Source organism: Egretta garzetta, unplaced genomic scaffold, assembly GCF_000687185.1.
Source record: "Egretta garzetta isolate BGI_Z169 unplaced genomic scaffold, ASM68718v1 scaffold228, whole genome shotgun sequence".
NCBI classification, from domain to species: domain Eukaryota; kingdom Metazoa; phylum Chordata; class Aves; order Pelecaniformes; family Ardeidae; genus Egretta; species Egretta garzetta.
The window spans coordinates 4,897,099-4,909,153 of NW_009260758.1; the positions used below are offsets into that span (position 1 = coordinate 4,897,099).

General features: G+C 40.8%; 1 protein-coding gene across 1 annotated transcript in view; it reads left to right on the plus strand.

Moving 5' to 3' along the window:
- Positions 1 to 12,055, plus strand: part of TAFA4 (TAFA chemokine like family member 4) — a 51,321-nt gene that overhangs the window by 29,802 nt on the left and 9,464 nt on the right. The window contains exon 3 of the mRNA XM_009646009.1: positions 11,893 to 12,048. Within this exon, the coding sequence (XP_009644304.1) occupies positions 11,893 to 12,048 (156 nt within the window). The remainder of the gene's footprint in view (positions 1 to 11,892; positions 12,049 to 12,055) is intronic.

A 12,055-nucleotide genomic window follows, 5' to 3' on the forward strand; every position in this document is an offset into this window, starting at 1 on the left:
GATCTCTGGGTTGTTAGTAAGTACATATCCACCTAAGAAAAATTGCTGTGGCTGTGGTTTTCCTTCTAGCTGTCTCCTTCCCTCTTATCTAGATAGGAGACAGAATTTCTACTGTTTTCTTTTATTGAATTGGTTTCACTGCTGCTGAGAACTACTCGCTGGGCAGTGACGATGCTGTCAGACAGGAGTCCTTGGTGTGGCCACCAGCGGGATGTCAGCAGAGGGAGGCAGGGGAGCAGGTCGTGTTTAAAGGGTAGGCTACTTGGAGAGCAGTGTGAGGGAGGCACTCCACCCACATGCAGAGTCCTAGAAAACTCTGAAAATAACAGGGGTTGGCAGAAGAGAAGTCTTTTTCCATGGCCTATTCAGCCAGTGTGCAAGTGTGTTGTATAGACTACGAAGGCCTTCACAGCTCATTAATGACAGTGGCACTAATGCAGTTGTTGCTGACTTCTGCTGTTGTGATTCACCACAGATTAAACTGACCTCTTGGGTCCCAAAAACTTCAAGCAAGGGGTCTTGCAGAGGAATCTGCCTTTATGAAGCTGCTACTGCTCTGTAGGACAGCTATCATAAGCAATGCCTGTTGGTCCTTCCCACCGTGTTCCTGGTGGGACACTGACTTAAAGGAAGTACCAGAAGGACACTATATATAATCTGGCGATGTCCACAGACTTTCGAAGTTAGTTACCGTTCCAACAATTTGTCTTGCCAGCGAGGCAATGCATCTTTTAAGATCAAGAAAAGCCAACCACATGAGCAGAAACCGTTTTCTCATGAGTTAAAGTCAACATAGCTTTTAAAGGTAAGAAAAATAAGCAGTGTAAATGTTGATTGGACTTTTTTTTTTTTTTGAGAATATGATCAGAAGAAACATTTTAAGTTTCCCCTTTGTAATATGCACGCTGCAAGAGGAAAAACCCAACCGTTTTAATTAGAGTACCATCTTTGTGGAAAGACAGTGGAACTAATGACAACTGTACCAGGTCACCTTTAATCTTATTCAGACAGGGGAGATGGTGGAGCATTGCTGTTAAAGTCAATGGCTCTTGGGGGATTCTAACCAGCATTGTGCAAGTTAATGGCGTGCCCTCTCCTGCCACCTATGGCTGCTCCATTATCCTTGAAAGCAGCCATCAAATTTGCACAGCTTTAGCAGGAACATCTGCTTCTCTCCCCTGGTTGTTTCCTTCACATCTGCAGTGGTTGTGACAGGGCACGTGCTCTTCTTCATTCACCCTCATTTCTTTGACCTTTCCTGTGGCTCATTTTTTATGGTCTGCCTCCTTAATGACTATTCTAATTTATCTCTGCGTCTGCTGATAGTCTCATTAGGGCCAAGGGAAAATTCACCAGGTGAGGAAGCCTGTTGTTTTCTGGCAAGAATAAAAGTTTGTCAAATCTGACAAGCTAGCTGGGATACTCCAGAAAGAGAATTTCACTACATTGTTTCTGCAACTTGCCCAGTTGTGACAAATGTTCTTGCTAAAAAGGGCAATCCCTCCCTTCTGTAGCGAATGAAGTGTACGTCCCCTTTTCTGGCTGACCTGATTGGATTTTTTGGCCAGGATCTGGAAAGATATCCAAGTGTCTTCCTGCTATTTAAACATCTTGTTTCCATTGTTTTTGAATAGATTTCATTGCCAGCGTAAGAACTGGACATCTAAAAGCCCTTGGGGATCTGAGGCTTCCCCTTCAATTCTACTTACTTCGAGCCTCCAATCCAAATATGCTTTGTCAAGTATCCTAGGATTAAGAGAGGGACTGTCTTGCTACAGGTGTAGGAAAGTGCTGTTATTGCAGCTGCTACATCACAAAATAAATGTGCTCAGTTATCAGGGAGCAGACTTCCATCTCATGATAGAAAACCCCCTTCCAAATACAATAATCTGCAAGAGTCAAGAGCCTTCTTGGTCCTTTGAGTGGTGACAGTGAGGCTTGAATATGATTCAAGGATCAAACTGTCGGACTTTCTCCCAGAGTTGTAGTCTCTTTCTGTCAAAGCTAAGACATGGCTTGGAGGGGGACTTTTGATGTTACTCTTAAGCCTGTTCCTGTTGTACAGGTTATAGGGTACAGTGGCTTCTGTGCCATTTAAAAGTTATATTTTAATTTTTCACTTTAAGCTGAATGGCTTAATTAAAATGGAAAATCTACCTAATCATTGTCAAGGACTGTCCATTTTAATAAAAACGGAAGAAGGGTTGGGTTCTCAAGTGCTTGGAAGGTGACCTGTGAGAGAGGGAAAGAATGTCTTAACCTCTATTTCTTCCATTTCTGAGAAGGGTCTGTTAACACTGCATTTCTACTCATTCGTATAGCTTTTTCATAGCAACTCATGTTATAAGCCTGGGTGAAAGATCTTTATTGTTAGCTGCCAAATGAAAAAAGCCTAATTTGGGTAGAACAAGCAGTATACTAACTGCAAAAAGGCCTTTTGCTGCCCAAGATCAGAGGGTTAATAGTATAAATAACATGGAGGAAATAAGGTGAAAGATCAGCTTAGGGTCTGTGTTGTGGCAGCACCCATTTGTGCATGTACCCAGTTCCTGAACGCAGATTTTCAGATACCGCTCTCCGCACTGCACCTCTCCGGGATTTTCTCGGGCTACAGCCTGCAACTGACATGTCAACGTTTTAGATTTGCACCTTTATTCTTAGGTAAAGAAGATTAAAAAGTGAAAGTTGAGAGGCTCAAGAGATCGGCAGAACCTTGAAAAAAAAATCATTAATGATGAAGTTTTGAAAAAGAGTCAGTATGAAATAGGAAATGTACAGACTCTCAAAACTTCTGAATTCTGACCTTTTTAATTATTATATTATTGTTAGCTGCATAAGTCAGGGTCATGGGTTATAATGTGGGCCTATGGGAAATTGTTACTAGGTTCTGATTCTCATTTTATTTGATTGTGACTGTATTTTATTGTTGTCTCTTTCACTGTTACAGTGTAGCATAAAATGGGTGGGCACTCTGCAGGGTTCTTTTTTTCCATATAAGAAAAAAACATCATTCAGTAATACTGACTAAAAAAAGTCTGTTGGCATTCTGGAAACCCTCTCATGCTTTAGTTAAAATAGCTAAAGTTCAATTGGCTGTTGAGCCAGGTTGGATACACTCTGCACATGCTGAAACCATTTAAAAGTTCTCATGCCACTCAGAATTAAAAATGCATTTGTGCAATTTAGTTTTATGGCCCATTATTGCTTAACTGGCAGCTGGATCTTATACTTGGCCTGCTGCGACGCTTTCCTTGTCCATTCCATCGGAATAAACCCAAGATAACCATTACAGCTATATAAAACCTGATACAAAATGAGGCAAACTCTGAAAATAATTAATCAGTGGTGATCAAGACATCGGGGCTTTTCCGGGGATTAAGGACCAGCTGAGGAGCTGATGGCCTAGTGCCCAGTGCATTAACCAGTCTGATTGCTTGTAACGTTCCTCGAAATTCCATTTGCCTGATTTGCCTATCGCATGAAAATTTCATCTCACTTCAGTGATGAAGTGTATCATTCAAATTTGTGAATTATCCACTGGTCCTGATTTTTGCAAAAGACAATTCTTCTAGTAGCAACAAATACCGCTACACGATTGTAATAAACACAGAGCAATTAATGGAAAGAGAGATTCACTGCCGAAGTCAGTCTTTTAAATTAAGACCATTAAGCAGGACACCCAGAAAAACTTTCATAAACCATACCATTTAATGACTACAGTTACGTCTGGATCTTTCTTGAGCAGGTTCTCAAATGAGGGTTAGCTAATGAGTGATTATTTATTCGCCTACCTCTAACTGCCAAATTCAGGCACAGTCCTATTCCTTTACAGTCCCATAAAGGTAATTTCATTTAAGGAGGGAAATGCACCTTTGCATTTAAAAAAAACAACACCAGAAAAGCAGAATTTCTTTGTGCCTTGTAATTTGAGCTGTTTTAAGTAGTGAAATGGAACAGAGTACAAGTTTCCCAGGTTGCCCTCCTCGCTTTTACCCATTGTGCTTGGGCATGAGAATAAAGATTTTCACTTGAAATGAAGAAAATGCTTCTTTCCCAAACATCTGCTTTGTTTTCTGGCAACTGCCATTTACTTCATCTGCAGAGCCTAATGACTTAGATGACAATTGTTTTTTCATATTCTTTAAACAAATATCGTTCTTATGTGATGAATGAATGACCTTGAACTGGGTTAAAAATACCTCTGGTATTTAGTAGATTACAAACATTTGTTTTACACAGCTAATGTCAAAATGGTCATTTGATATTTCAGGTGTTGGAGGAATGCTCGGAAGGGCACAAGGCCTAATCATCAAAACTTGGTTTTTTGCATACATGAGACAGACTCAAGAGTTTTTCTTTCTTCTTTTCTTTCTTAAAGTATATGATAGTGAAAAATGAACTTCTGGCATACCATAGATGTGAAGTAATAAGTTGCACAAGTACAGTACTGAGGTTGGGTATGGTGAGCCGCTGCAAATGGCAGGAGGCTGCTGGGGACAGCGAGCTCGCCTGGACCCCAGCGCCTGCTAGGGCTGCAATTCGACGTCTTGGTTGGGATGGCTTCTGCCACCAATGAAGAGCAAGTTATGGATGTAGATGGGATAGTCCTTCACAGTTTGCAGTCCCAGGTATGCTACTTTTGCTTTCCTATGACAAGAGTGAGTGACTCTGTTTTTAGAGGCCATCAGCCCTCACAATTGGGGCAGAAAATTTAATTTTTGCTTACAAACTGGTGAATAACCATAAGCCTGGCCTATACGGATGTGTGCGTACCTGCTTTCTTCAGGCAAGCAGAAATCTCTCTAGGGAACTAGTTTCATTCTTTTTCCCTTTCTCTCATGATAAATTTGCGAAGGAAGGAACAAATGAGAGAAAAAGTGGTGTGCATGTAATAGCAAAAGTGAATGCTAATGGGACATGTGGGAAATACTTCTATATTACAGAGCACAATGTTGCTCATTTGCTACGAGTTATGATGGAAAACCAAATCTTTCCCTTGTATTTTCTTCTCTGCCTCGCCTAAAATAGCCATACAGTAGAAACTTTCCCGCAGGAAATGATTAGCACCACTTTACTCTGAGGTACTTTATGAAGTTTTATGCTCTTAGATTTCATTTGTACGAGTGATATGTGTGCTTGAACCAGGATGAATATTGCTGCCTGGCTGAAAGGCAGTCCTTATTGATTAACTTCAGCGTAGCACCCCAGCAGGTAGAGAAGCTCATGTTTTAATTTGGTTTTGTTTCCAGGTCAGTCTTCATCCACCTTTCTTTTCATTTGCAGCAACTTTTCCCTCCTCCCTCTCCCATTTGCAGCACCTACTTTGGTCTTGGCTGTTTTGATTTATCGACCACTCAGATTTAATGCTTTGTTCCTTGGAGAAGTCTCAGTGCTTCTGTCTGATATAAGGTCACCTATGCTACTTATTTCAGGGGACTTTAATCTCCATATGGATGTGACCTTTGACACTTGCCAAAGAATTCACTGTACTACATGATTCTCTCCAGCTGTGTCAGCATGTTCTTCCACCTGCACTGAAAGGTTATGTTTTTGATTTCATTAACTTTTTGGGTCTCATTATCAGGGTTTGAGGTCACTCACCTTTTTTTCAAATACACATCTAGATGTACTGTACCCCTAGGGTTCCTCTCAAATTAGTTGCTTGTTTTGGGAGTTGTTGTTTTCCTCAGGCGTCACTTCTTGCCCAAAACAAGTTGAAGTAGTTCAGTGCTGGTTCCCTGGTCATACAGTTAAAATGCTGATTGTGATTTTGCACGTGCCATACTACTGGCTTCCACAACTGATGAAGCACAAATGTTGTCTTGATTGGAACAAAGGCTGTAACTTTATGGGCTGTGATAAACTCTTTGGTTTCAAACCTACACATTGTGTGAGCATCAGCCTCAATTCCTTCATCTGGGAGATCGCTCTATCCTTGCTTGCTTCTTTTGTTACAGATGTTAGCTCCAATAATCACAATACTGCTATGTATTTGAGGAATGTGAGAGTAATGGATAGCAAACTGGATCCTTGCTCCTTTTCTTTTGTATGTGTCCATGTGCTACATCTTATTTTGGCAGGTGATGATGGGAAGATCTTTCTGACCCATAGAGCAGTTGAACTGGCCTTTTGTGGCAGTTCTGGGCTGTCTCTGGAAAGTCCCTCACTGGCAACAAGTAAAAAAGTAAAACTTTACAAGTGAAACTGGACTGAATTGTATATGCAGAGACAATTTATGAGAAAGTATATATATAAATATTGTATATCCCTGAGGAAGGAGAGCATCTAAGTCAGGACCTTGACATGAATGTGAAATTATGATGAAAAAATCCAGTGTCTGATGGAATGGTAGTAAGGAAAAGATGTGCTGAAATTCTCAGCCTAGAAGATGGTGTGTTAATTTTACATTCCAAGTGACTTTTAGCTGCTTTTTCTTGAGAAGAAGTGTCATCTTTAGAAACATCCCTTCTCCCTTTCCCCCCCCCCCAAAACCACCCTGTGAGCTGGAGAGGCTATCATAAGTACATTTGGTAGGAAAAAAAAAAAAGTGAAAAATAGCAAATGTTATTTCTTTTAATATATGTATTTTTCTAATAATATTTGCCTCTTGGTGTGTGCTTCTGTGTGTTCGTATATTTGTAAGCAAAAGCCAGCATGAGGTGAAGGTGGAACAGATGATGAACTGGCACCAAGCTTTTTAGAGTGCTTTCTTCTTCCAAACAGCATCAATGCTAACTTCTACACTCTCTTGTTTCTCTTACTGTTGTCTGCAATATTAGGTTCTATAGCCATTCATCTCCCTATTGACAGACATCCTCTTACCCTTTAAATAAATAATGCTGTTGATTTTGTGCAGACCAAGCTTGCTGGTTTTGAGGCTTACTGGAGAATGTGCTGAGCTAGGGTTGTATTGTCCTACTGTCTAGATGTGCTGTTCTCCACAGTACTAGTTGCCTTCTTCATCAAAGAGGGCAGCTTATGAAACAAAAACTCCCTTTAAATGTGTCTTTTCCGTGTGTTTGTTAGCTAAGAAATTAGAAAAGGAGGAGGTTATTCAGGATTTCTGATAAAGGCATGCTGCCTGCATGTATATTGCATTGAAAGAGTACTCCCTGGGAGTGATTAGAATCAGTCACAAAGATGAAATGGATCTGGACAGAATTGGCTAGCAACCTTCTGAAAGCCTTCCTCTTTCTTTGATATTTTCCTTGTAGTTTTGAAGTACATCACTGTGATGTTTGAGATTTTATTAACAATAATTGTATTTCCCTCTTTTCATTTGAGGATTTCAAAGAGTTTTAGAAGCATTAATTGCATATCTGCCCCCCTGACTTCTATGAAGAAAGTGAAAATAAGGTCTTTTCAAATAAGTTAGTTGAAAAAAAATGTATTAAACTGAGAATAAACAGTTCGGTGGTGGTTATTCAGTCAACTGTACTCACAACACTTGTGCTGGCTTGTGATGTGCAAGCTTCCTAGTTTGTACTTTCTTGTTCTTCAGAGATGATGACTGCCTTCTCTGACAGCTGTGAAGGCTGCCTAGCAGCTCTACGCCATCTACCATCTTCTGGACTGCAAAGCCCACAGATGATAAAGAAACGGTCACAGAGCCTTTGTGTGACCAGTCCATGAGGTCGTTAGGAGGCATTCTGGACGTGGGTGCCTGAAGGCTGTTACTGTCTGTGGGTATTCATCTCATTATGGAAGGCAGCATACTTTGTAGCAGGGATTGTCCTGGAAGTTGCTTTCATTAGCGAGCCCTACCCCGTTATGTCTGTGCCCTGTATGGAGAGATAGGGAGAGTGTCCTTAGTGAACTTCAGTAGCGTTGGTATTGGTAGGGAAGCTAAGCTGTAAAGAAATTGGAATATGGAGAGCAATGCATGTGCCAAACTCCTGCTCAGAGGTAACCCTGAGCCTCATAGTTCTCAACATTCATCCTCTGTCCTCCACAGTGCCTGGCTGGCAGACATCCCCTCTTCGGTATGCAGGAGGTGTTCTACGACAGGAACCTTTCTCTGGTACTGTTGCTGATAAAATGTATCTCTCCTTGGAGGGTTTTCTTATTTAAATGTGAAGATGTAACTGAATTTCAACTGCAAATATTGACAGCCCTTAGGTTGCGGATCTGAATAGGTTTACAGGTGAAGAGCTATGAATTTATGGGGTTTTTATAAATGAGCCCAAAGGGGCTTTGCTCTCCAGAGCCTGGCTTTCTCCCTATCTCTCATTGCAGTTCTCCCTGAAATGGCTTTTCTGATGTCTCTGGCATAGAATTCACTTACTGTGATCTTCACGCTTTAAAAAGTCTTCAGTCCCTGGTCCTCTAATGCCTTGGCTTCCTGAGAATCCATTGATGATAAAATATTTTAAGGCTGTTAGTGAGTTTCTCTCAGCTGTACCTTAAATGTCCTTTAAACCTCCTCCTGAGGCTTATCTAGTGCAAGACAGAGATTAAAATGAGCACTAGAGTATTCTTACATTCTTTTTGCTGCCTTTGGACACCTGAATCTGGATACAACAGGTTTCAGTAGATCTACGCAGAGAACAGACTGAGTCGATGGTTAGCTTTTTTAAGATAGTCCGTGAGTTTTCTTAAATCTGAGAGCCACTCTGCAAACTGAGTGCTCGTCCTCTAGATCGCTGGACACTGACAAAAACGGGACAGAAAGCTAGCGTGTTAACACTGAGCATTTGTTCAGCACCTGTTCACAGATGTGTCTGAATATTAAGAAGAAATGCATATGGTGTTCAGCAGAATAAAAAGTGTTAAGATGTGCGTGAACAAGCAGGAGGAAATATAGATGTGAATATGTAGGAGGGGAAAGACTATTACAAGGGCAATCCAATTAATGCAAATGATGCATGCAGATGTCTTTGGCTTTTTAGTACCTTTCACTGTTATACTCCATAAGATCTGCCTGTTAGGGATAAGGGAGGAGAGCGCTGTCTTCCTTTGCATGGCAGCAGTACTCTCAAACCTTAGCATCCTGCCCCTGCCAGCAGCCGAGAGGGGGGCACCTTCTCTTGCCTGCATGTGTAGCTGCAAAGCATGAGTAAGTGTACAGTAAAACAGCCCCTAAACCAAAGGATGCATTTATGAGGTAACTTAATTTTGCCTTCTGCAAACATCTGTGTGCCTGTTGACTCCTGGCACTTCAGGGGAGCACTGTCACTGCTTTAAAATTCAAACAAGATAATTGAAAGCGAGCCCCATGTTTTTTTTGGGGCTGTATGCTCAGGGCCAACCTGTTTGATTTATTTTGCTATTGACTTAACAGGACTGTTCACCTAAAGGAAGCGGGATTTGAGCTTGAAAATAGACATTCTTTCAGCTACATATTGATTGTTGGAGCTGGATCTAGTCCATCCTTATGATGTACCTTCTGAAAAAATGGATTCTCCTCTTACCTTGGCATCTGATGTCTGGTGAATAATGACTTTAATTAAAAAGAAGACCTGGCCGCATGGTCTTTCAGATGAGATACATGGCAAACTCAAGTATGTGTCCTGAGCAGTTCCAAATTTTTGCTTTTTCTTCTCTCCCTTATAAAATCTTCTCAAGAGACAGTCCAGACTGTGACCTTGCTCTCCTGAAGCCAATAGAAATTGTGGTGTTGATTCCAATGAATGCAGGACCACCACTGTAAGCACCACAGGAAACCCATGGAATTTTTCCCTGTTTACTCCAAAGAGTTTTGATTCGGACTGTAGATCTAGTAAATAAGTAAATAAATATACTCTCTCAAATTAACAGTCTCATTTTACAAAATCTTTTCTGACAGAACCCCTGGCCATCTGCTTATTGTCTTCAAACATTGTCATGCGAGGTGTTTTGTAGAACAATACTTTGGAATGAAGTGGCCTGGCCAATTTAATTTCTCTATTTGTGTATTTATTTTCCATATTGACTTACAGAGAAGCTACTGTCCTATAAGCTGGTAGTTGTACTCATTTGTTTCATGTTTCTTATGATATGGGTATTACATGCTTGCATGAAAATTCAGTCTGCGAATAAACTTATTACAGTAGCTATGTAAGATACTTTTATGCTGTCTTCAACATTTTTCCAACTTGCTGTAAAATACATAACGCATTTTTCTGCTGTAGTGTATTTTGCTTAAAAGTACAGTGTAGCTTTTTCCTCAGAAAAAACCTCCAAAAACCCATCTCTGTATATATAATTTCTTGTTACATGTTGAGTGCTAAGACTAAATTTCCTTTCCAGGATTGCATCTACATAGTTTCTTGTTCATTGAGGTGGTTGTGAATACAAATTTGGCAACAAAAGTCAGGCAGTGCTTTAGCGGTGCTTGAAATACTTGTGAAACCAAAACACACAGAGCAAAGGAACATTGTCAAGCCAACCCTTTAAAAAGATATATATATTTGAATGCTCTCCTTTTTTTGGAAAACCCCCTTAGAAGCCTCAGCTGCATTGCTAACTCTTTTGAAGGTTAAGATTTCCCACTTAACTTGTAAAAATTTCTGCCCAAAAGTACAGTGTTCTTAATCACTCGATAAGATTTCATCCACAAGGATGCAATCCTGGCCATATTGCATCAGACCAAGGTTGTTCTCTATCTTAAAATTCTCTGTCTGGTATTAGTAGCTGTAGAAAAAAAAACCAAATCAAAACAAGAAAAAAGCAGGGTAAGCATGGGATGTGTAGGAAACAGGACAGTCCTCCAGGATTGCCACTTGGAGGATTGTCTGTTTCTGAAGAGCGCTCTCCTGTTCACCTTCCTTTAGTCTGCTGTACCTTTGAGACTGCACACACCTACACCAATATCTGTACCGTAGTCTTTTCCCATATAAGGAGCCTGCACTGCTTTGAAGGTGAATATTTTTATTATTCTCAGCTTTGTCTCTCTATCTAGCTCACTTATTAAAAAACCCACCCTGTTCTGTAGTGCTGTTAATTTACAAGGTGCTTTACAAACACAGATAAGAGCCATCCAAGGCTCTACTCTAAATAAGATGAGACAAATGCAAGATGAAGTACTTGAAGGCTGTTCAGGAAAATGAGGGCATGGAATTGACTTGAGCAAACAGGAGAGGGGTTTTGTGAAGTGGGGTTTCTCAGAAAGGGGTTTTGGGCAGGGCAGAGGAAGTTTGGCAGTGGAGGAAAATGGTCACGTGCGAGGAGCAGTGGAGCTAAGATGAGAAGGCAGGAGCAAGAAAAGGAGAGGAAGAGTAAAATAAACTCAGAGAAATAGGGGACAATGAATTGGGAGGAAAGGCACTTCACAAGAAAGCAATAGGATATAATGTTTATCAAAGTTTGCTCAAAATGGGCTGGGAGGGAACTCGAGGAAACCATATAGTTTAGTGGGTTTGGGTTTGTTTTTTTTTTCCCCCAAAATTTGACTGTCTATGACAGTTTTTCAGCCTGCCTTGTTCTTAGCCTATCTGCAATGACAGGCATAGCAAGCAGTACTTAAATGTTACGTTAGAAAGCTTCCCCACTATTTAAGATAAGTCTCCATTGCATTAAATATTATCCTGTCCATTATGTCCATTTATGAAGGGAAAGAATTAGATGTAAAATCTAATGCAAGACAGGAAGCCAAAGGAAGGAGGAGTGTGCTCTGTCTCTGCATGTCTTCTTGGCTAATCCACCTAATTGACTACTCCAATCTTCTTTTCTCCCGATGGCTTTGTAAGGGACAGGGAAGATGGATTGAAAAATTGACTTGTTATGATGAACTAATCTTTATTAGTAAGAATAGGATAAACCTGGGGAATAAGCAAGATCCTACAAGATGCTTTGCCCCTTTGTCTTCCTGGGATTTAAATGGGTGTTCGAGAGATTCAGTATCTTGCAGGACTGTATGATCTTTTGCACGTATCTTTTGTTTTGCTCTCCATCACTTATCTCTGCAATTATTAGGCCAGCACCAAGTCAAGCAAGGGACATGCGAAGTTGTGGCAGTGCATCGTTGCTGCAATAAGAACCGGATTGAAGAACGATCGCAAACAGTCAAGTGCTCCTGCTTCCCAGGGCAGGTGGCTGGTACGACAAGGGCTCAGCCCTCGTGCGTGGAAGGTAAGCA